This window comes from Glossina fuscipes, unplaced genomic scaffold, assembly GCF_014805625.2.
Source record: "Glossina fuscipes isolate IAEA_lab_2018 unplaced genomic scaffold, Yale_Gfus_2 221, whole genome shotgun sequence".
Taxonomy (NCBI): Eukaryota; Metazoa; Arthropoda; class Insecta; order Diptera; family Glossinidae; genus Glossina; species Glossina fuscipes.
In genome coordinates this window covers 1,899,716-1,926,453 of record NW_023998564.1, presented here as the reverse complement: position 1 = coordinate 1,926,453, position 26,738 = coordinate 1,899,716, and the positions used below count along the sequence as shown (strand labels likewise).

At 33.2% G+C, this 26,738-nt stretch overlaps 1 protein-coding gene across 2 annotated transcripts in view; it reads right to left on the bottom strand.

The window, feature by feature from the left end:
• Nucleotides 1-21,531, bottom strand: part of LOC119642221 (putative sodium-coupled neutral amino acid transporter 11) — a 35,247-nt gene extending 13,716 nt beyond the window's left edge. The window contains exons 1-4 of one of the 2 annotated variants that reach the window (XM_038041274.1): nt 21,493-21,531; nt 20,270-20,643; nt 7,057-7,116; nt 126-533 (exon numbers count right to left, since the gene is read on the bottom strand). In XM_038041274.1, coding sequence (XP_037897202.1) covers nt 126-533; nt 7,057-7,116; nt 20,270-20,320 — 519 coding nt within the window. In that variant the 5' untranslated portion in view covers nt 20,321-20,643; nt 21,493-21,531. Of the gene's footprint in view, nt 1-125; nt 534-7,056; nt 7,117-20,269; nt 20,644-21,413; nt 21,445-21,492 lie in introns of those variants that run through there. The other variant, XM_038041273.1, reaches the window with a different exon arrangement.
• Between the last annotated feature and the right edge of the window lie 5,207 nt (nt 21,532-26,738).

Sequence of the window (26,738 nt, the reverse complement as noted above, 5' to 3'; positions counted from 1 at the left end):
ATTACCATCGCTATTGCACCACCACCATTGCTAGCATCCATCGTTTTCGTATTATTACTGAATATTATGTAACGTTATAAATATCCATAAAGAATTTAAGTTGATATACGTATACACGTACTCACCATTAAGATGAGCGAATAGTCGGTAATATAGGCAACAAGTATAAGCAATAAAAGCCCAAGGCCAAAGCCAGCACGATGAAAAGCATATGGAATTCCAATTACACCGCTTCCCACAATCGAGTTGATGTAGTTGAAGGACGCCTGAGGCAATGTGGACAATGCTTCACCCAGACCACCGAGGACGGCGGCATCATGAGACGTTTGCTGTTTCTGTTGTTGTTGCGGCGATGATTGCATATTCGCGGTGCCACCCTCATTACTACCGCCGCCACCATCATCATCATTTATGCTAGTGGCGCCACTATAGAAAGGCTGTTGTATTTGCTGATTATTATAATAGTGTTGCTGCTGCTGCTGTTCCTGGTGCTGATTACTCGTGTATGATTGTGACTGCTGTTTGTGGTCATTCTGCAAATGTAACATTTATTCAAGTTGAAGTGATAAAAAACTAAAACATGAATTAATTTTCCGAAGTGATTTCAAACCAAAAAAAATTACGCAATCTAAAGTTAACAAACTTCAAGTGAATTTTTTAAAGTGAGAAATATTTCAAGTAAAAGTCGTGCGCTTTAATAATGAAATAAAATCGAAACTTGCCACAACTAGTATAGGAATTTATTTAAGCTTTATTTTAATTTTCATACCACAAGATAGATTTCATTTTAATATTACAATCCCGCAGATTCACTTCTTCCTCTATACACGCAGTAAAAGCTACAGTAAATATTCTGTACAACTTTTTCAATTTACTCTTTTTAAGTAACACTTTTCTTTTCTTTGTAAGTTGAAAATTAAAAAAATTTTTTTTTGAATTGTTGCCAAATCAAGTTAATTTTCCCAACTGTTCTATTATTATCCGTCTAATTATGAAATAATAAGCAAGAACAATATTCTGCTCATCAACTTTGTACGAATCGGAATTTCACACGGTAATGAAAATTATATTCAAAATTTTATTCTTTTTTTTTTTAATAAAAAACAAGTAAAAACACTACAGGGGCCAGGGTCCGTTAATTACCCTGCAACACCCTATAGCTTTTCACATAACGACTTTTCAAAATAAGACGTTTAATAGAAAGTGGTTCGTCCGAATCATTAGCTGGAGGCAAAACATCCCGGTGTACCAAATTTCATCCAAATATCTTAAATATTTCGGACTGTAAGTTAAACACAAAAATGCATGGGCAAACATCAAGTGGACGCACAGGCGGACGGGGATACAGAGAGGGAAAGTTAGATCGGGTCAGAATATGATTCTCGATCGTTATAACTTTCTGTGTGTTATATACATCCGCACATGTTTAGTATGATCGCAAAAGCAAAAAGCATATATTTAACTAATTTTTTTGGGACGGAAAAGCAAAGAAATGAAATAATAATATGCGATGAGACTATTAAAATATTATAAAAAAAAAACGTTATATTTCAAAATGTTAACAAATGTTAGAACCGAAACATTCTCGCTAGTCATATTTGAGAGGAAAGACTACTTTGCATTTTTCGAAAAATTCAATTTTTGTATCGTATTAAATCATCCCTTAAATAGTCAAGAATCTCATAAAGATGCATTTGTGGCAGAGGTCCAATTTTAAAAATTAAAAAAATAGAATTTTTCAAACTTAATGGTATAGTAGTATACGGGCACTTGAAAATTGTAAATGTGTCTTTCTCGAAACATAATTTTTGGAGAAAATATCAGACTGAATAACACAAACAATTTTCATATTTTTCACTCAAATATTTTACAATGGTCTTGCAATATTTTTATTATTATTTATATTATTACATTATTTTCTAGTAATATACGTAACAATTTTTCGATAAATTAATTTTAAACAGCTTTACACGCTGCACTCCTTGAGGTACCAGGGCGTTTAAACTTATGCGAATGTAACCAACACCTAGAACGATTTGAGATAGACATACCTTCTATTATACTGATCGATTCAAAGCCTCTTTCTCAATCGATATAAGCTTATCTGTTCGACTATGCGTCCTGTTTTCTTGTATTGAACTACTGGCTAGTCAGAAAATGGATAGCACTTCAGGGATGTTTGCAAATAGTTCACCTCGTTTTAAACGAATTTCTAAGCAGAACCATCAGTATTAATTAATAGAGTTACTATTATCGTCTTTATAAGGGAGTAATTGAAGTTATAGAGAGAATATTCGAAAAGATGCACACGTCTCTGGTATATGACATTTATTTGGGATGAATTTACAGAATTGTGCAAGAGGCGTCATTTTAAATGTGAAATCATTTTTGAACCTTTAAATATCTTCGTCATTACAAGGACATTTGGCAGGCAAACGTTGGCAGGGACGTTTTCAAACACATTCGTTACATATTCGTTGATAAGATGTTGAGAATAGAAGAACAAGAGAATTATTTGTTTGGGAAAATTATTGTAAGTGATGAGGCTCGCTCTCGTCTGTCCAAGTAGGCACACAGGCCAAACTACTGATTTGAAGTCTTTGAAAATGCAAAAGAAATAGTCGAACAATTTTTTCAACCATAACAGGTGACAATTAAGTACAATTTTTAGGCTTTAGCATAATTGGTTTAAGCTTTTTCAAAAACGCCGTCTGACGGTTTCTAGTTTGCAATTGATGCTTTGCTATGAATGATGCTATGTGGATGAAGTTCATTTTTAGCAGAGCGGCGTCACCTGTCAAAGACTTTGTAAAAAATGGCTCTATTACGTGATTGATTTGAAATGACACTTCTTATCGAATTGATATTTCCATCAATCGTTGTTAATGTTAAGAGCGTAATCCTTAACGAAAACTCGAGAAAACTCCGTTTTTCTACAATTTCTGATATACTTTAATTATAAAATTCTTTGTGATGAGGACTCAAATGTCTAGGTAAGCAAAGTCTTCTGCTGTCCGATCATCGTGCATACTGCCATTACTTTCGGCAGATGTGCCATAATCTTAACTTAATCAGGTAAATATGGGGTACGGGCCACTTGCTGATGCTTTTTTCTAGCTAGGAAAAGTGTGCTTAAGCCGTTCTTGTCCGTAGATTAATATTGACCGAATATCAACTCTGAATTCGCTTGCAAAGTTGCATTGCAAAATCTAACTTTTTGACGAAATCGCTCAGTAAAATCTTAATGTTGTTTTCATATCAACGGACTTTGAATTCTACCGGGAACCTTGAGATGTATCTTGCTTTTAAATAACCACAAAAAATAAATAAATAACGTAAGTAAAAACACTATAGTGGGCTCGGTCCACCATTAAATAATTTACGTTACTTCCCTTAATAAATGTATTCGTACAACGACTTTTTAGAATAAGGTATTATATAGGAAGGGGTTGAAAAGTGGTCCGATCCACACGATCTTGAATAGCGGTCTGCCGTGGACCAAAACACATCAGTTTATCAAATTTCATTAAAACATCTCAAAAATTGCGACATGTAGTTTGAACACAAGATGGGCAGATGGACACACAAGCTTAGGTCGAGTCAGCAAGCGATTAGGAATTGATTGGTGTAATAATGGATATGTATGTTCTCCTAGGTGTTGCATTTGCATAAACTTATTATACCTTCGTCAAGAGTATAACAAAGAAAGAAAAGGCGGTACTGGTTGGCGAGGTTTTGATAATCAATCCTCTCAGCATGTCGTAAAACTTTTCCTTTACCATACACACGTTTCAATGAATTAAGTTACGTTGGTCGCAGTTTTTTTTTATACGAATAACCAATTTCTACACTTACCGAAAATCTTCCAATATTTACCGAAAAAGCTTTATTGTCACGGCACGATATTATCAACAAATCTCACTAAGTTTACTGATATATATTTGCTTAAAAGCGATAAGATTTAATATTAGGATTGTTGTCTATCGACATATTGATTTTTGATCATCAAAGGTGGAAACTTCTCTTAACATAATCACTGAATAGTATTGAGGATGAATTTCTAGAAAGATATTCATTTTTGTTCACGTGGAGCCTGTTTATTTTGTATCGCAATAAATAAAATTAAAGTTTTTAATCAAACAGTTATTTGAAAAAGTGTCTCAATGGTTAAAGACTATGAACGAACTTATCAAAAAAATTGTGAGTTCTTGACATATACCATTTAAGCTCAATTTCTAAGAAAAGTGTTTTTTTTTTTTTAAAGAAAATATGCAATTGCATGTTTTAAGAAAAGTTTTCCGACGTAAGTATGTGACATAAAAAACTGTCACGTAACAAAAATTGCAAAACTTTATCGCAAATTTATTTCAGAATGGGTTTAACCTATCACTGCAGTCGGAATGGAGAAGTACACCAAACGTATGGAGGCAACATTAAAATAAACCGCAAGTAACAAATGTTTGACGTAAATGTTGCTTGTACGGATCTTCTGGTAAGAATTTTTAAAAGCATAAGGTTAATAAAAGGCAAGCAAGGAGATGATTTGGAATGGAATTTCAAATTTCTTATTAGCAACATCAAAAAGACAAATGTTATACTTAAGTTTTTCTTCAATTTTTTAAGTTTTCTTATATACTTTCGAAGCATATCAGAATATCTTTTGATAATATTTTATAGCCGATACCACTTATGCCAATGTATGCAGAAGGATTTCAAACCTTTTTTACTTATATTAATCTTATCAATTAATTCAGAACCACTTCTTGTATCGTTCCAAGTTTGTGTGCCTCTCTATCTACTGTCTGTCTTATTGGCTTGAATTTAACTCGCAGGTCCCAATTTTTTAGATATTTTGGTGAAATTTAATAACGCGACTTGTTTCGGCCCAAGGACTAACGCTACTGAAAATGATTCGAATCGTAACTTGTTTCTTACTTGTTTTTCCTAAATTTGTGTTTTCAAATTAGATGAATTATGTTTGTGCACCAAGACGTATTAGTTATTTAGTATCTTAAACATAAAAGCATGAAAGTATGGCTCTCGCATACTCAGAAAGATGGACAGATCGAAGAAAAAACGCACAGTTAGGCGAATTAAACACAGACAGTTTAGTGGAGAGGCCAACAAGTACGCTAAGAGATGGGTCGATTAACTCAGTAAGAAACAGATTGGATGGCGGAAAATGACCCCTGAACACTTCCATGGATAGAAAAACAGTTTAAAATATAAATGGATGAGCAAATGAACAAACAGATCATTATTTGCTTGAATAGAAGTAAAGGAGGGAAAGATTTAGCCAATCCAACCCGACTTTTTTTATTACATCTTATAGCACTTGCGGTGCATTAAGAGTATAATAAGTTTGTGCCTGTTCATGTATACAACACACAAAAAGATTTAACGCGGGCCCATCTAAAAGTATACACATTTTCTGGATCGATTTAAGCTTATCTATCTGTCTATCCTTCTATACTCTTAATATTCCTGTGTTTAGCGTACAAGACGTAGGTTTTGAGACTTGAAAATTAGGGATGAGATTTGGTACACCGACATGCGTTGTTCCAAGAAAATGATTGGTTTCAGATCACCATTTCTATCACTCCTCTAACAATGCGTTATTTTAAAAGGATTTATGTGAGTAATTGTATTAAACGAAATGGTGCAGCCTTCACCCACTAATACTTGCTTTTTCTCTGAAACTTATTAGACGATTTCTTCATAATTGCAATATTCTTTATCCGATAACATGGTGAACGATTAACTTAAATCAGATTAATTTGCAATCAATTACAAACAGGCAATCACATCGTATTCTACAGTCTTAACAAATATTATTAGGTGTAATCGATGCGACAATATACACAAGAATGAATGAACATAAAGTAAGAAAAAGTCATATATATTTTTCTCTTCCAATATTTAGGTTCAGTTCGGATTAAAAGAAGAGACGTGCAAATAATGTAGGCTTACCAGCCAACCACTTATTCAAGTTATAACATATGATCCATATTAACATAACGTATACATTGTAAGAGTTTCAATTTTTCAATATATACCGGTACTCGTACCGGTTAGACAAACGTAAGAACCACGAAGAACGTAAGATGTTTTTTACGACTTCGTATGAACCAAGGCGTCGCTTAATTACACAGACGGTGAGTAAGCCGCGTGGACGAGCACTTTCCAATTGAATGCTTCCAGGCTCTTGCAAAAGATAACACTGTCAGCGAATGCTCTTCTTTTCATAAAAAAACTCGAAATTTTCAAAGCTATTACACCCAATATATAAAGGTTGTATGAAGGTTGTATTATTGCTTCCGGTTAAAAACCTTTGTCAGATCTCAATAAGATAAAACGACGCCGACAAACTCCAGTTTGAAACTTACATATCTCATATATTTTTCTTACTAATCTTAGATCGTATGTTATTAAAAATCCACTAAGAATATAATTTAACTAAAATGCATTCTTCTCTTTTATCAACAGTAAAGAAAAAGAAGACAACTTTAAAACAAAATATGTCTTTAAATCCATATCTCTTTGGCAGCCCAAGAAAACATATAATAGAAATTAAAACAAATAAAATTCCAAATTGCTTAATGTTATGTAAATTTCATTTTCCGAAAAACATCATCAATGTACATGCTTTTACATACACACAAATACACACACATATTCCAGTATGCATGTGTATATGCAAATCCATACATTTATGTATGTACAACTTTATGCGTTTACATTTACAAAATTTAAGACTGCAAAGCTTTGTGTGTGTTTTGAAATAATGAACGCAAGTGCAAATTTTTGATGAAATATTTTCCCAAAAATTGTGACTAAATGTTAAGCAACTCATGTGCAAGAGGGACAAAAGTGCACAATTTTTCAGAATAATTAAGAGGAGAAAAAAGAAAGAGAAAGTGGGAGAGAAGAAGAAACTTAAAACGTGAACAAAGTGTATGCAAAAGTAGTTTGCAATTGACATTAAAAATAACAAAAACAAATTAAATTGGTGTCGATAGGTGCATAGAGATGTGAAACGCGCTTTCACATGGTTACCTTCGTTAAATTGTTGAAATCATCAAATGGATAACATTCTGTGGTGGAAACATCACTTTCCTAAAAAAATTTGTTAAAAAAAAAGTAAACATAGACATAAATATATATATATGTATACATACATATTATATTTCAATAAGTTTTTTGTCTGATCCTTATACGGCAATATTGTTGACAGATTAATATAATTTCTTGATAGTATCAATATCTTCAAACGGTACGTACTAAAATTTCGTAAGATTTCGACTATTATTCTGTTAGACTATTCAGAAATCATCTGATTCCGTCCACATTATTGCCACATATATTGTCGCGTGAGTAACATCCAAATAAAACGTGTCCTTTTCTTCGACTTATAATTCCATACTTTTACTACTATATTCATGCTTTGTAGCGTGTCCGCAATACATATATAAACTAACACTCTTTCTACACGGTAGACACGTTTCCAAAGAATTCGTGTAAAAAAGATATTGCCTGAATGGAGAAATAGTGGATGGACTCCAAACCTAAAAACGCAACTGAAAAGTACAATAAACAACATTGAAAATTTCTTGTTAACTAAATTGCCTACAAAATACATTACGTCTTTACTGTATTCACAATTCTATGAATCCCACTTATACACGCATATAATCGTCATAATCTAACTGAATTATGAAAAATATAACGTGAATTTATAAGATATACTTGTAGGGAGTGAGAATGAAAAAATTCATAGAAACGTCAAGAAAAGAAATTCATCAGAAAAATTCACTAAAAGATTCTATTTATAAACATTATATAACATAAATTTAACACTGGAAACTTATTGAGTTACGTGTTCATTATTAGAGCTTAAATTCAACTATTATCACCAACAGTTCGTCATCAGTGTATATACATATATAAACACAAAAAACAATCAAATTTAAGTTACCACAAATGATTGACTATATTTAAAAAAAAAAAAATTTTTGTTTTATTTTCTTTGGCGATAAACAATCAAAAAGAGGCATAAATCATATAATACGGAAATAATTGCTCTTTTTGAAATAAATATTTATACAACATAAAGCTTCTCCATATTCCTGTTAACTCACAATTCTTGTCATTTGTTTTTAATCATTTATAAATATGATTTTTCATTTAACGTTTACTTAAGTACACAATAACATATTTACGTATATGCTGCGCAGTTATAATTAATGGTAATCATACATTTATTGCTTAACTTACACGTATACTTTATTTACACGATTTTAGCATCGATCTAATATAAGCGACGGTTTGGTTAATTCAAGTTATATCCAGAGCAACTTATCCAAAGAGAGATCAAGTCGTTTAAAACGAGTGCTCGATATAGCCGGCGTTCTCACCCACTCGTCCTGAAGTTGCACGTATACCGAACAATACACTATCGCAATTTCCCCTGCCCTTTCACCGCACTTCACACCTTTGAAACAAATTACTTTCAGTGGTCTTTCCGACCGTTCTAAATGTTTCTACTTTCAAGTTGAGTTAAACGTACGCAAATACTACTTCCCTTTATTCACCTTACCCTACCTGTAATCCTTCCTAATCACCATCACGTTCACGAGCGTAGGAAACATCTCCAAATGGCTGGTAAAAAAAAAAATAAAAATAGTAACTCAAAATGTTCACAGCACCCGGAAAGAAGCTTCAAGGATGATACACAGAATAAAATTCTGAATTGGTATAGATTTGGGCGTTTGTTTGATGCCAACAGTAAACATTTTCAAGCTCGTAAACATTACGATTGGTAAGATTTCAGCTACAAATTCGGCGAAAATGCTGGAAGCCGTTGCAAGTAAGCTGATATTTAAAATGAACCAAAATTCAAAAGAGGCAAAGGTCACGCCTAGAGTATGCATGCATTCGCTTTCTGGGGTTTTCGTTTATTGACCAGAAAGTACAACAAATGAAGTGATAAATATATCAACTATATGGTTTGCATAATCCTCCAGTATGTGAACAAAAATGAAAAAATCAGCCAAGCTTATCCAAAAACAAAATGTGTACAGTCTTGTATTATCGTTATGAAAAGCCAAGTATTTGGCATTGATAAACTCGTTTTAGCCTAACTGCGCGCCTTAATCGAATTAAAAAGGAAAGGAATCAATCATCTGGCTATACGGGATCAACTTATAATGCAGCATTACCTTTCCGTGACAATAAATACGAAGCATCTAGAATCCACTCAGTTCGTGTTTTGCCACTGTTTGTGCAACTTGATTTATCTTAAATCTCCGTCTTTTTCGCTCATTTTCGTAACGTCCTAGTGTTCATAACACTTTTCAAATGGCGGGTTTAATGTCAAGAACGACCCGCAAATAGAACATCAGTCTACTAAATATCTCAAAGATAATATAGTGCACAGGTGTTTTTATATCTAAACTGTTTCTGAAATTGATGAACTGCCATCTTAAAAAATAAAATACGCCAGACTCCCTCAGTTTTTCGAAAAATTTTGCGACTGTTCTCGAAGATTACTCGAGCAAAGCATAATCTGTTTTTAACATTGAAATTTCCAAATTCAAAAAAGACAAACCATTTGTATGCTGTTGATTCTTAACAAAGCATCTTTACAATAAGCTCTGCGTACTTTTTTATAAATCTGCGTTTTATTAACGCGTTCGTCTAGATCGAAGTGGCATTGTAAAATAGAACAATTTTTTTGGGATTTGGACCCACTTTCAAAATTAAATAGTTTTCAATTGACTAGCGTCCATTGAATTCACATGTTTTTCGTATATTTCTTTTATACCTCCTTTTGATTCGTACGTTTCGAAATATTCGAAAGAAACATACAAAAGGAGGTAGGAAAGAAACATACGAAATGGTTTACAATTCATTAACTTGTCAAAGTTACGCCACTTGAACTTTTTTGTTATCTATTATTTTATACAGAAATCTTAAAATAAATGTAATATTGAAATAAATAAAATATAATTTTGTAGTTTTGCACGATTTCTCATAAAAAACTTGCTCGACTCACAGTATTTTACCTGAAAATTAATTACTCGTTCAAGTTAAGTGACAGCTGAAACAGAAAATTCATAAAAATCCCATATTTTCAAAGCACGTAACACTAAAATCAAATTTCGATCTCTTTTTTAAATGAAATGAAAAAACGTTCGCACATTAAGCTCAATGCGGATATCAACCCAGTGTTTTCACGTTATTTTAATAGTTTTCTACAAAAAAGCAAAGTTATTCAGAAAGACAATAACAATGCAAAGAGAACATTTATGACAGCCACAAGAGTTATAACTTTTTGAACAACTGTTCACTTACAGATATCCAGACAAATGCATATATTTATTCTTATACACAAATATTGTAAACTTTTTAAATAATAAAAAAAACATGGTTCCACGATATGTGTCAATATGAGTATGCCTACGTGAGCAGATACTAAATTAGCCATTCATAGCTTCGAGAGTCAATGGCTTAGACTTTTCCTTGAATTTGCAATATGTAGAAAAACCTGCTAGCCATTCCATGAAATATAAACATTTTTGATCAACTCAAGACTCTGATTCGTTTTAATGCTAACCGTCTACCTAGTTGCAAGCTGTCTCGGCCGTAAAAATAAAGGCAGACACTTACAGTAGTATCCTTAATCGAGGGTCACTAATTAAACTTGGGAAAGGTTTTAATGCGCTTGATGAAAAATCTTCTTCATTGTATGATTTAAAGAAATCTTCTTCATTGTATGATTTTAAAAAATCGTCTTCATTGTATGATTTAAGTATGCCGTCTGTCCGTGTCGGTAGAGCAGTAAACATTCTTCTAACCGGAGAAATGAAGCAAATCAGGCAGGTTGATATTGAAAATGGTCTAAATCGGTGAAAGGACACGCTTACAACACAGTTCTTAGCATTTTGCGTGTTTTTCTCATTACCCATGAGACAATGCAATAACATTTCCATGTATATTCTATAAGAACGGGAAAAATCAGCCACACCCACTAAATATTATTAAGTATGGAGATTTAGTCCTTTCATTTTTTTCCTTAATCTTCTTTTAAGATAAAAGATTCGGTCACAGTTACAAATAATACTCTTACTTACTTTTTTAAAGAATTTTCAATGTAACATAAAAAATTACGAAAGACGTATTCATAATAATAGTACACTATATTTCACACGCACTACAGTATCCTATTGCCATAGTAGCGGGAGGATAAAGTAGTCTGTTAGGAAAAGCGCCATGACCTTTTTCTTGGATTTTTTAATCATATATTAAAGTGGAACGTAGTGGGCGAATAGACAGACGAATGAGAAAAATGAGAAAACGTATCTAAATTCTAAATGCTTAATACTTGTACGGTAAACATTGCTGTAGCAATCTACAAAAAAGAGGTTTTGATTGAGAAGGCGCTAAGGAAATATATGATTCAATAGCTGAATCCTTAACCAACTCATAAAATTGTATCTCAAACTTTTGATCTTTTTAAAGATGGGTTCAACGCGTCCGAGCCAGTCTCATCCTTGTATCTACTCATCGGCCGTATCAGTAAAATTGCGCTAATGTGTTTTTTTTGAAAATTCCATTAAATGTGGATAGGTACTTCCTAAAAGCGTCTATGAGTATATTAGGGAAGCTAGCAACAAGGTAAGACAATAAAAAAATGCGGCGAAAAATGTACATTGGTGTTACTCCTTTGCACTTTAATTGCAGTTCGTCGCAATTTTGATGAAAGTTTACCATTCTATTTAGACAGGGCCATTCTTTCACCGGGTAACTTCCACTATTGCAGTACGCTTCTATTTATTAGACATAGTTAATCTCGGTATACCAGCAAAATATCTTAAAGATAGTGATTTTTTTAAGATATATATATATATAATTCACTCTTGCCGACGGAACGATACGGTCTAAAGTCTTGCGCAAGCCGTTAAGTGTCGTATATGTTGAAGTATTCCAATATTAAGAGCGTTGTCGTCAGACCTGTCTAAAAATCCATAAAGAAAAAGTCTTTCAATGAAGTTCTTTGCTTGAGTTGTTCGTAAAAAAACTTCATAAAACTAAGAAAAAAAAAAACCTTTTTTATGCCCACCCTCTAAGCAACTTGTTGTTACGCACAGAATACAAGTACATTAAATGTTCTTCTTCATTCTTTTAGATGATTTCAAAGCTTTCATGATAATAAGAAATATAGTGAATGCTATGAAACAGAATATTGCCAACTCAAACTCCTGAAGGAACTCGCTATTTAATGTTTGCCTTCTTTAAAAAAAAAAAAGGTGTCTCACTCTACGACTCTGGTTAACTACTATGTAATCATTTTATGTTAATAAAACGATAAGTAAAGAAAGTAAGAAAGTTATTTTTGGCTGCGAGCGAAGCTTTTGTACCCATCAACCTTCGAAAAAAGAACCAAAAAAAACAAATTTGGGTGGACGTCGCTTCTTTTTTTTCTATTTTTGTAGTATTTAATACTGGAAATTTATATCACGTGTCTGAAGAAGATATCTCAAATTTAGTAACAATAAAAAGGATGACCTAAGCAATTAACGGATAGGCAGACAGACGAACTGGCAAACATCTCTAGGACGGTTCACATTTGAGATATGAAGTCTTTATAGTATTTCTGAAGCTTCCCTCTGGATGCTGCAAATTTTTTGACAAAATAGTCAAATTCTAATATGCTGTATTATAGAGTAGTTGGAGCCGATTTCTTTCATTTTTATACACGTTCTGCAGGGCCACACATAGAATCCAAATAAAAACCCTTATTGCTACATTCGCTGTGGTTTATAAATAACGAGCGAAAATCCAACTTTTTGCAAAGACAAACGGTGTCAGGTTATGTAGTGTTGTGGGCGTATCCTTTGACCAATTTGGCTTACTTTTAATACTAAACTTGCAATGTTTCCGCCAAATTTGAAACAGATATCTTCTTTTTTTTTGACAGACAGACAGACACACTGATGGACAGATGGACGTATTTAAATCGGTTCAGAATTTGACGATGATCAAGAAAATGTATATACCTTATACCATCCCTGAGACTTGTTTCAGTGATAGGTATAAAGACTATTTTCACCTGAACATTAACATTAGGTTTACATCATCCGCCAATTTGATGAATTTTTGCTTAAAATAGATATAGAACTAGATATCTCTAGATTTTAGTTCCCGATTTTTAATGGTAAAATGCAGCAAAAATATATATATTAACTTTTTCTTTTTCTGGAAAATACTCACTTTGTTATCCCTACATATGATATTATATCTATTTCTACGACATCCGCCAATTTTATCGGCCATTTTTGCGACCCACTTCCCGCGCTTGTAAAGAGATAAGATATGAAGCTAAAATTCGGCAAAAATATTCTTTGCTTAGAAATAGGAGTTGCGGGAATGTTTACCATTGACAAATGCTTAAATCGGTTTACAGATTGATGCTAATCAAGAATATATATACTTTATTGGGAACCACTAAAGCTTCTTTTTGGATGTTTCGAACGTTTTGACAAAATTCACACCCCTCTTTCTTTTGTGATGGTTATAAAAAGAACTGTTTAAGTTTCTCTAAAAAATTTTTACATTCATAGTTACAAACAAAGAGACACAAAAGTTTTTCAAAATTCAATGCAATCAATGTTATTGTTTCGAAATATATAATTGAATTGAGGCTTACGTGGTTACACGAAGCTATTAATGTTTAAACTCTCCGATAGGTAGATGATGAGGAGGAGGTGAATGTGTTTGTGAAACCATACGTTTCACAAATCTGTATTTTCTCTTTGTATTATTATATCGTTTACCACAAGTATTTCGATGATTTAAATCGGACTTCGACAGGTACTTTTATTATCATGTTTTCACCCCCATTTTATGTACGCGTAAGGATGCACACCCCCCATATAAATTGACTATATTATTACATATTTATGTGAATAAACAAATTTTTCATATTTTAGTTTTATTTTTTGCAAAATGTTGTTTGTATCTCAAAGTTTGGCAAAATATTGAATGCAATTTTCGTTTTTTTCTGTATAAAAGAACCAAAAAATATAAATGAATTAAATGAAATAAGTTGACCTGAATTTAATTAAAATTCTCCCCGACCGTCCAGCAGTCACATCTCACTATCACAACTACAAGACTTCATCTTGAAGGAGTTCCTCTACGTAAAGATAGGTGGTGAATGGACCGCTGACCTCCGTTGAGCTTTAAGTTGTTCTATAAGACTTTAACAATAGTTTACACGACCCTAGTCACTCTTGCCTTGTCTTACAATACAATCCCGGTTAGCCAAAATGTCCTTTCTCAAGGTATATATGAACTGGCGGATACTGTACCTATAGGCAAAGAGATAGATGGATTATGTCCACGGAAGGATAAGCAAGAAAGACGGACGAGTGGAAGGATAGCTACAGAGGCAAATGACTTTGAAGCTTAACGTCTGCACATGTCGTGACGGCTTAGTCAGACAAAATCCAAAAGGATTTGTGGCTCTGGCTTATTCGGATCTACATGACTTTGACGTCTGACTGCTAAATAATGAACGGCTATAGTCGATGCCTTAGCTAAAGCCAACGAAGCTTCGCGAATTAATACCACACGCACAAACATCATAATGCCATAAGCTGAAGCAGAATTTTTCGGTGATATATAGGTACCATCGAATAACATTTGTTGGTTCTTCATCACCATATGATTTAGCGGCACGCGCACATTTTTAAGACCTAAATAGCCATTGTTACCCGATTTCATCCCCAACTTTGGTCCAATTTCACCAATATCAACGCCGGGCACGGGCATATGAGTTACCTTGTCGCTTATTTGAACAATAAACGGAGCCAAACTTCGAAATTTCCGCAAAGTGTACAGTTGAGCAACTATCACCGCATAGTTGGCAGTATGGCCGACTTAAAAAGGACAAGGAATTTTCAAATAACATTTTCTAGATCATACTAACCAAAAAAAACTTACAGCCGCCAAGCCACCATTTACAAGCCGTTAATGTTGGTGAATTTAAACCGAATTCTTGAGTCTTTTCATCATAATCAGCGCGCGTCTCCAGACCTCGCAAGAAGGTCCCATGACCTAATTCGCACAAGTGGTTTGGTGTATACAAATGTAAATAATCAAAGAAATTTTTTTAACGGGCAAAGTGATAAAACGACGTAAAGCCAAAAATAATAAACCACAAAGTATAAACGCGTACCAGCAATCTCACTAAAAACGCTGTAAGGAAGGCATCCAGAAATTGAACTGTAAAATATGTGACCAGCAAAATAATGACCCTGCATATGGGAGCAATTACATCAAAGCCGAAGTGTCAGATACGAAGGTTAGAGTATGATTCTCTGCACAAGGCTACATCCACGTCCGCCTCCAGTTAATTAACGCTGGTAAGCACAAGCTTCACATGCTGCGAAGTATTTACAGCGCTGTTGTTTGTACATAGGCATCCCTAATGAAGTTCTCATAACTGCACGTTGTTTGCAAACGAGTGATCACGTAGATCGAATAGTTTATGCATACTTTACATTCGCATTATCCATATTTCGTCGATTGCGATCCATTTTTCCCTCAGGATTTTAATATACAAAGAACATATATTAACCCAACACAGCCAGACACCAAATCATACTATTACTTCTTTGCCCTTTTAATAGCTCAAAGATTTTTGCTAAATCTCGAGCCTGCAGAGTAACTGATTTCTTAGTAGCGAAGTATGCAAGCCTACGACTGAGTAACCAGAAAAGTCACAATGGCAGTTACGTGCATGGCTTGCACCTTGGGACTGCCAATTAAGAGATTAACCTGACTGAGTGATTAGAAAGCTGGGGAATGGGCAAATCTACAAATGCAGCCTGAGTAACGGGCAGATGAGAGAACTGGAAAACTGAGGAACGAAGCTTTTTTAGCGATAACAAAAAAAAAAGGATATCCGTTTATAGGGAACAACGAGAAAAAATGGAATAAATCCAAGAATGACTAAGACAATAGACATATTGTAAAGATAGCTGAAGATTGGAAAAATGTAGAAATGAAGAAGCGGAGCAGCCCGGCAATTGAAAACACAAAGGCACAGGTAAATATGAATACCCACTCAGACAGACTCAACATCCGCATCTGAGTAACAATCTGTACAAAAATTAAATGACCAAATTTGTGTATTCGTATCCATTTAAATTACAAAAGCAGCGTCGTTGAAACAACTGTAACTTGTAATTTAAGCGTCATGATATCATGAAATTTTGAAGCATTTGGTTCGAAGATAGCTACTGTAGTAACGACATCTATAAGTTACCCTACGAACTTATTAAAGGATTTGTTACAATCAACTATAGTGCATAATAAAGATGATGAATATAAATAAGTCTTTTTTTTGCTTTTTTCTTAAGTCAAATATTTCCTGCACTCTATTCATCGCAACTATAAGTTTATACATATGTATATTTTATATATCTATACCTTGTCCACCCAATTGACGGGATAAAAACATAACCGTAGGACGGTACATGAAATTTACGACAGTCCATCAAAATTTTCTCTTTTGATAAAAATTTTTTATGCTCTTAGATATTTGATCAACATATATTCACGGATAGTGAATGTATATGCTGGTTGGTTAAGAATAATTCTCACTTTATTTGATACATTGTATATGTACAATTTTTTATTCCTAATCAATCGTACATCATGACGTATGAAGTTTACAATTTTCTTGTCATATAACATGATTCGCGAAACAGCAAAAGTAAAAAAATAAAATAAAAAACAGAACATAGAGCAAAAAAAAGAATAATAAACATAAAATCGCAGAAGGAAGAGGAAGAGGACCGTAAACATTAACAACAATGGTATATATAGGCAGTACATTTTTTTATATATGTGTGTGTAGCGTTCAACTCAACGTACAATGTGCTTTATTGGTTAAAAACTCTATGTTGTACAATAACGGTACAACGTTCATCAGCGTGATACTGCTAGTTAAAATGAAATGTTGTTTGTGTTTGTTTATGCGTATGTGCGTTTATTTGCATTGTATGAATGAAATATGAAACTAATAGCTTTTGTGGTTTATATTGTAATACTCGTACAAAATTTGCACGTGTATGTATGTGTGAATTAATGATAAACGTAATAAATGTGAAATTTATGAACGCGTATAAACGAGAATATGTTATAATCAAGCTAATGGCTGTAATTTCATATAAAATAACTAAAATAGTTAAATTGTCTATAGCCTTTACATTATTGTTATTATATAATCTTATTATTATATAATCTCTCATTTTTAAATATAATATTCGTAAGGGATAAAGAAATAAAGTAATTAAAGGTAATTGTTTACGATATAGAAAATTTCTGTTCTTAAAACCACCATATAGAAAATGTTATGCCCTTACTTTTACTATACACTGTACTTACTTCACTGTTACAAGTCTTTTTTTTTTCAATGTACAAAAGTAAACTTGATCCGTTATCGTCACCACGCATTATATGTGAATTGTGTCTTCATTACGCAATTAACATCAAAACCAATTTAACCAATAATGAGCCAGGAAGAAAACTGAGAACCTTATTACCTCTTGAAAAGCCAGACAAAAAAGCTAAGTGTTCTTTCCTTGACTAACTCACTATAAGACCTAGCGCCTACCTGTTATAGGTCTAGGAGAAAATTACTCTTCCCCGCTGAAGGTTTCAGTAGCGATATTAAATCAAGTCTCTTTTCTCTTTTCTCTTTTTTTCTTGTCCAATCAATCACTTAGGGATTGTCTCCCATATATGAAGATGTTGAAGATGTTGTCGTGCATTTAATCAGATGAGACCTGATTATTGATTTATGAGTTATATGCAAAGTGTAGCTTACGCTCTTCTGCTTGCAAGAAAATGTTGCATTATTTAAAGGGCTTATGCCAAAAGTAGCGCACCAGATGTGAAAGTTTGGGTGTGGTCCAAACCCTCACCGCTGAGCAAAGCGGGACCTATCTGCACCGCTAACGATGGTACGCCAGACATCCACTCAATCAACAATTTCTGTGACCCTTTTAATAACTCACAAACCTATGGTAAATCTTGAGACCCTATAGCAGTTAACTGCCTGCATGTCGCAGCCATGAGCACCCAATCGTTAAGTGCTGAATACTTCAAGCAAATAGGGTTAAGCCGCACGGAGATTTACATCCACGAACACCGACTTGGTAGTCGCGAGTCTTATTTACTCGGTTATGTGGCAGGCCGAACGGTCCTTTCCTCGATGATGTTCAGGTTCCCCCAGGTTCTTATAAACGTAGGAATTATCACAACAATGTTTGCCAACAAGAATTAGGAATCTGAAAAAAATCGTAAGCCTCTCTCTCTCTCTTTACTTTTTAATGGTTAACTACTTGATATTCATAGTTACTAAAGGAGTAGCATTCAACAGACTAAACGTCTACTTGACTCTGTGGTCAGAAGTAATTAATAATGTTAAATAATAAACTCAAGATAATTTGTAAAAGTCGTTATGCGGAAATCACTTCCCCTTAGCATTTCATTTAATGAGAGATTACTCCTTATTCCGTATTAAATGGGCATACTTAGTTCTGTTTTGCGGTTTAATATTTAATAGTTGTTTGTTTTGTTTCGTTACATTTACAAAATATCTGTTGCTGCGATTTTTCTTCTTTATTAAGTTAAAGTGTTCAAATGCGGACCACGTCACATTTAGCGACCTGAAGGCAGAAAACAATAAAACGTTACCAATAGTATCAAAATTTTTATATTCTAGATGTTGTCGTTCGCAAGTAAGGCTAAACAAAAACTTATTAAAAAAACTCAAAATTTTATTGTCTAATATTATTTTAAAGAGACTTCAGAAAAACAAAACTCATAATTCATTTATTTCTTACTTTTAATACAACCATGCAAGATTTACTATCTCCATTCTTTCTAACGTTGATTCATTCTCTGTACTCTCTCGTCCAAAGATAAAGATTTTCTATTACGACGTAGTATATATTCAGCTGCTATTAAGTATTGTTGCCGAACGACGGTGAAAGTGACCCCACAAAATATGTATATTCTTGACCAGCATTAAATTCTAAAGCGATTTAACCATGTCCGTCTGCCCGTATTCCCATCCCTGTGTCTGTCCGTCTGTGTAATGTCTGTTGTAAATATTCTCCTTGCCGCTAAAATGGAGCTATCGACAGATAGCAGTAGTATTGCAAGCCATAGAATGTAACTGTAGCTGTAGAAAAGTAGACTGAGGATAGCGACTTTAACGCAGCTAAGTCTCAGATGTTCTCTCAATTTTTTTTTTTATTATTTAATGTGAACAATCACTCAATAGACGTGTAACACGCCGATGGTCAGAAAGGCCAGAGGTAATAGAGAAAGCGATTGGCATCTGATTTCATCGGCGTACATAATCAACACTAGGAAAATCACCTTTTAAAATCAAAAATTTAACATGAGAATAAATATTGTGATCAAGATGAGAGGTCATTAGAGGAAAAAGACAATAATTTATTTTCTCTTTCGATCAAACAATATCGTAAGTCACGCACTAAACCTTGAACCCGCAAACACGGAAGTGGTAGTCGCGACTTTTACTTCCTTCGCTGTAAGGTAGCTCAGATATCTGTAGGGCGAAAAGGGAGAAGTTTAGTGCGACGCAAATCTCTTTTTTCTTTTTGCTTTTGGATTTGAATTTTTTCACTCCTTGAAAAAAAGAAAAAGGAACATTGGCCTACTAACATATCAACACACATTTTTCATTAAAATTTTCTTTTCATGATAAAAGCGAAGCCTTGGAAATGCCATACAGGATCCTTCCATCTAAAGGTAGAGAAAAGACGGATTCCAAAAAGTGCCTATATTTTAAGTCCATCTTATTCTTTTTCTTATTGAAGGAATACTCATGAAGGGAAAGATTAATATGTTATATGAAAATGCAACTTTGCAATTAGACATCCTGTTGATGACTTTATACGTTCATCTACGAACAAATTTTCTATAATTAAAAAAAATTGGGGAAAAAAATACAAAATGCATAGACATTATTGTTTGGAATAACGACCAGACCCTTCCAACTGAACAAATTGAAATCACATCCAGAGTTATTAAAAAAGAAAACCATTGCGCTGGTTATCCAAAATTCGAACTGAGGCGAACACAATTTTTTGTTTTTCTATTTTTTCGTTATCTTTTTTTCAAAGCCATTCATCAATTTCTCATTTATTATTCAGGTACTGACCTGACGTTGAAGGATATAACTGAATTCGTTAGCCGCAAACCTTTCGCTCATTTTGCTTTTTATTTTTTTAGTTCCGGTGTCTTCTTGATGATTAAGTATTTTTCAATTATCCTATTAGAGCACTTCGCTGTAAGAGTAAGAGCAGCCGTATCGCAGTAAGAGAGACTGTTTTCCTTGTGATTAACAGAAGGTTCAAACTATTGCAGACTTAATTTAGGCGTACATCTCGGGCTTTTATTAAACGCTGGGTCGTGAAGTTCGAGAAAATTAACTTAGCTTGCCTTGTTTTTGTTGCTTTTAAGTTAATTTAAGTTCATTATTTTAAACCGGTAGCGCGAATACAGAAACACAATCACTTTTTAATTTTGAGAAAGCTGTGTAAAAAAAATTAACGAAAGAAAAAATAATAATAACAATAATAAAAAAACTTTGAAAAAGAAAAGGAAAATTTTTCTTTTTACTAACTTCTAATTGGGGTTTTATTATACGAACATGTATGCAAGATGTGTAATTGTTATTATTGTTTATTTATTTAATTTAAATGTTTTCAAAAATGTTCTTAGCTTGTGGTCTCTTTTATATATGGTTGGGAGAAACTAGTTGAAGTGTTGCTGTTGTATGTACTTTTCTGAATTTTGCTTAATAGATAATGAATTAAATTAAGTTTTTCTTCTTCTATCATTTTTATCGTTTATGTTACATTGTTCTTGTTGCTCTTGTCGTTGTTGTTGTCTCGCTAACAAATCGTATCAAGTAGAGCAGAAAGTAAAGACGAAATTAAAAGTAATTGATTTTCAGGCGTTTGTCATGATAAAGTACGCGCTTATGTACACAACCTTAAATGTGTTGGTGGTATTGACATTGCCTTCGTATGTGTTTCTTCTTGTTTTTGTATTTCTGTTTATTTTTTGCCTTTATTTGTATCTAATTAAGAAATTTTTCATGTTTATGCCCCAAGTTACTGCAAAAAAAAGAAACATGTTGTTTTACTCTCTAGGACATATATATATATCTGTATATGTATATATATATATATGTATATGCATATGTGTATATATATGTATATATCCATGTATATATCTATGTATATGTATATATACGCATACGTATATGCGTCTATGTGTATATATGTATATATAATAACCTTGAAAGTAAAAAAACAAAAATTGTTTAAAAAATATTTCCAACACTTTTCATTTTTTTCTATTCATTCCTTTTTTTACTTTCTAAAGGAATTTCTTAGGGTTATAATTAAATTTTATATAAGGATAAAAATTTGAAGATTTGTTGTTGTTCTTATTGCCGCTCTTTCTTTTTTGCTTTCCTCTTAGTTTAATAGATAACCTTTACCGTCAACGTTATATTTAAAACTATTTGCACAAGTATTTATTACAAAACTTTCGACAGGAATGTTTTCTGATAGCTTTAGCAACTGCTTCGAATATACTCTGTTATTCTCTGCTCTGTTCTGTTTACTTCGTCATTGCTCTCCATACATCATATGCTTATCGCTCTTGTTGTTACTATTATAGTCTTGGTTTTGTCAAATTTTAAATCGTTGTCCTGTGCGTCCCTTTTTTTTTCTTTTACTGTATGCATTTGTATGCGTTCATGTAAAGCGACTGTAGGTGATTAACATTTATTCTCTCCAAAAATCTTTCTAGTACTTGTATCCTTTAAATTATGCATGAATTTATGAGCGCACGCACACCCGCACATGTAATTGTTGTTTTTATATTATGTAATGATTACGTTTCTTTTCTTTGTTTTTTCCTATTTAATTTTTGACTTCCCCTTCGCAATTAGTTGTGAACATGCCGCTGTTAATTGCATGCAATCAACCGCATGAAAAACCATAATCTACTAAAATTTTTGTATACAACACAAATTTAATTTTGCGTGGGTGTGTGGGCCTCTGTTCGTGTATATATATTTATTTATTTATTTATTTATTTATTTATGTATGGTATCAATGTTGACTTAATTATAACAATTGAAGCCGTACGGAATTATCAGAAAAGCTAGAACGAAACGTTTCTAATAAGATAAAATTATGTATTACTTTTTTGACAATCATGGTCGATATTATACAATCTCATAATAAAGAAAAGTAGTGTGTTTCTCAAAAACGCGTTTGCACTTAATTTTTCTACACATACGCACGTTTTCCAGTACATTTCTTCTTTACTTCTTTCTTCAACAGCTGATTATCAATCGATAATGTTACTAGCGGTTGTAATATAAATTATAAGATTCAGTTAATTTGGGAATTTCGTTAACACCTCCTTCGTCACTGCAACTACGAAGTAGGCAACTCTATCATGAATATATCGATAAATGGTGAATATCGTTTGCCGTCTCAACGTACCGGCATTGTGCAAGCATGTATAAAAAATAAACGAGACTAATCGAATCATATGAAGATAAGAATATTTTCATAACACATTAATATTACTTATTTTTGAAGGCAGTCACATCAGAAATAAAAAATAAATTTGCAAAATTTTGGATTACAACCAATTACAATGTTCCGCGAAAAATGTAGTTACTTGATAAGCCTCTCTGCAAGAGAAAACTGTGAAACGTTTAAATTCGAAATATTAAAATAGTCGCACAGGAAGATTTTTCTCCTTCGCATTTTATACACCCCTCTATGAAAAACTTTCTCTAAAATTCATATCATATTTCTTAAATTTGATCGAAAGGTATGACGCAAACTCTAGTCTCTCAATATTAAAGTCCAAATCTAGACAATAAATAAAATTCATTTGATCTTGCATATTTAGGAACTTTTGGTAAACAGTTTAAATTAATTTCGACAAGCAATTTTGTGAATATATTTCTGTGTCGTATTATGCTTAACTTTTCAAAGGAAACCAAAAAAAAGCATAGGATCATACCTATAGGCTAGTGAAAATAATAAATCCTTGTCGAAGACAATTTCGGAGATATATTCTCCGTTCAAATCTATTTAAAGCAAAACAAAAAAAAAAAAATATGCAACTTAAGGTTTGTGCTTATTGTGAGCATTTGTAGTAGCTTAGAAAAGTATAGCGTACGACCAGAAAAGTATAGCTTACGACCAAAAAACATTTCTCATTGATAGAAAAGTATAGCGTACGACCAGAAAAGTATAGCTTACGACCAAAAACCATTTCTCATTGATAGAAAAGTATAGCGTACGACCGGAAAAGTATAGCTTACGACCAAAATAATTTGACGACTTTTCATTGCTATTACCGGAACAGTGTTTATCCGCTTTTAATGATTTGCTATCATTTTGCTTTGCACTAGATTATAAATGTTACGCCCCATTGAACTTTTTATTGATATTTTTAGTATCTTCTGCTTCACGACGTTCAGCTTCCAGGCATTCAGCAGCGGCAGCCTCTGCCAATTTCTCAGAAGCCTCGGCCGCAGCTATTTTAATAGCTTCGAGCTGTGATCGTGACGTCACCGAACTGACAAGTAACAACAATCATGATTGGTAAGGAAAGTACTATCCTCTTAAGAAAATACATTCCATCTCAAAGCTTTAATTTCTTACCTCGTTAGATAGCAAAATTTCTTAAGACAAAGGTTAATTACATAAATTTGGGTCTGTTCTATTCAACGGCGACCGGCAGACTAACCTAGGAAGCCAAGTAATGTTAAAATGTTGTTGGTTTTCTTTTTAATCAAGGGCTTACGAATATATTGATGCTCCAACTATTTACCTATCTCTTCAAACGATAGACGTAATAACTTCTCGTTTTTGATTAATTTATCAAAGTTTTTTAAAATGAACGTCTGATTGCATTCGTCAACTTCTGTGTGGTACATGTTCTTATAGTAAGCGTCAATTAAGTGAAATGTTTATTTATTGACTATTGAAGAAGAGAGAAAAAAATCTTTTAATTTTGGAAGAAAATGGCTATATGATAATGGTTGTTTTTGGTTATTGGGAGTTTTTGGAGTAATAAAATGTTTGCTTTGTTACTTCTTCTCATTTAACAGAGATGTGAACGACTGGTTGTTACTTTTTCCCATTTAACAGATGAGAGAGATTTTTTATTCATCGTTTCTCTTATTTATTGGACGCAACTCTGTGCTCTCTCTATTCTCCACGCATGGTACTTTTTTTATAAACCTTTTAAAAGCTTAGGGTTGCGAAATTTTGATTGTTTACATGAAGACCATTTACGTTGTAAGCTGTGTTTATTACTCGAAGCAATTCTGGGAAACATTATAATTTCAATAATTTCATTTCAATAATCCCGTCCATTTACAAGTGCAGCTCAGAACTCAAGCTTCTGTACTAAAAAGGGCAGTATTAGATGAGCAATCAAAAAGTTCTGGATTGCGTGATCAGCTAACACAAAAGGAACCTACTTTAAGAAGAGCTGAACAAGAGGTCGATTCTTCAGGATTCCGTAACAAACAATTAGAAGGATAAAGGCAATAAACAAGGACAAAGGCTGGGCAAGCCAGCAGTGCAACAAGTGAATCTTTCTGCAGGTCTAGACAGGGATAGAGCTCAAGAAGCTTTAATGTTCGCGGAGTTGCAAAAGTAATTGAGAGTAATTGAAAGTAATTTTGGACAAATTAAACATTTACATTTTGTGTAAACTTTGGGATTTGCTTTTACTGCTTAACTTTGATCAGAAAGGAGTTGTAAGGCGAGCTTCTTCAGGTCCGGAGTTAGCTTGTGGATGTTGCAACATATGCTCGTAACTATTTTGTATAGTACGTAAGGCAATTACCTCCTTTTGAAGGACCTCCGTGTCCTCCGGCTAGAAATGCCAACAAAATCTGGAAAACATATCACGGTGGTTGGTCATTCTGGAGCAGTGTAGACTTGTCTTTTAGAGGCTGCAGAATTGGCCACACCGTCAGTCAGTTAGTTCTGCATACCATAAAATTCTTCTCACGGTTTTCCAAACCACCCTGGTACCGCAATAGTTTTATACAATTTTTATAGGCGTGCCATTCAATTTTACCCTATTTTGAAAAATTTAATGATAATTCTTTCCATATATTCATACAAGTGCTTGAAATATAATATATAATCTTGTTTATATAAATGTATAAAAAATATGCATTCATCTCCCCTTGTACGTCTCCTCAATAGTTTTATACAATTTTTATAGGCGTGCCATTCGATTTTACCCTATTTTGAAAAATTTAATGATAATTCTTTCCATATATTCATACAAGTGCTTGAAATATAATATATAATCTTGTTTATATAAATGTATAAAAAATATGCATTCATCTCCCCTTGTACGTCTCCTCAATATTTTTATAAAATTCAGGATTTTAAACTATCTTTACAAACCTGCTCGGTCACAAGCGCCAATTCTTTTAATCAAACGAGTCCAGTGTTCTAAGACAAGTACGAACCTTTTTATATAAATTCCGTATATTAGATGAAAGGTCGTTCCTTATCCTGTCGGCATGGAGTTCCTTTCCTGACTCTGAAAATGTTTTTAAAAGAAAATATGCCTCGTGCTTGAAAGCCTGAATTCGCCCGCTACCGTCAGTTGACGATTAAAAGGTTGATGATAGCGCAAGATGATTATTTTATTAGTCTTTAGTTCTTTGTAAGCGCATGATTTAGATTAATTTTAACTATGCATGTTTGCCTGTAGCTTATAAATATAATATAAAAAAAAGAACCAGTAAGAAAATTATATTTGGCGGGGGCCGAATCTCACGTACCTACCATTATATTTTTCGCAATTAATCGCGCCGTGTACCATATTCCTTTTAAAATTAGCCCATTTTTAGGCAGGTAATATACGTTTCATTAAAGAGTGTACAATATAGTTTTAAACATTCTCTCGTTTGGCTTATGATAAATGACCCTAAAACCTCAAAAAAGAGAGAAAAATAAATTTAATTAATCGTAACTTTGTGTTGACACGGCCGATTGGGTCCATTTTTGGACTTGAAAAGTAAAGTGTCTCGTAAAGCAAATGCGGAAAATTTCAGCCTTGTAATTTTAATAATTTCCCAGTAACGAGCAAAAATCCAAAAATATTTATTAGAAAAAACTGAGTTGCGTTCAGTTTACGCTCCACTGTGTGCTTTTGCTCTGACCAATTTGGATCATTTTCAATACCTACCTGCGTGCAGGAAATTCCAATGTTGATGTTTCCATTTTTGCGCCCAGCAGAGTGATTACAATACACAGCCCACAGAAGGACAGACATGGCTAAATCAAGTCGGGATTTCACGCTTTTGCTTCCTTTTGCGTGTTACAGATATTATGATAAAAAAAACAAAACGAGTATACCCCTATCATACAGTGGTGGGCATAAAAAAGGACTTTAATACATCCCATGTTGTACGGATAGCCATTAATCAAATTCAAGATTCGTTGTAATCTTGAAATTCAATTTTATTTATTAAATATATTTTCATATCTTAAAAAAGGAAAAAAAAATAAAACAAAAAATTTTTCTAAACTTTAAATGGCAGCCATTAT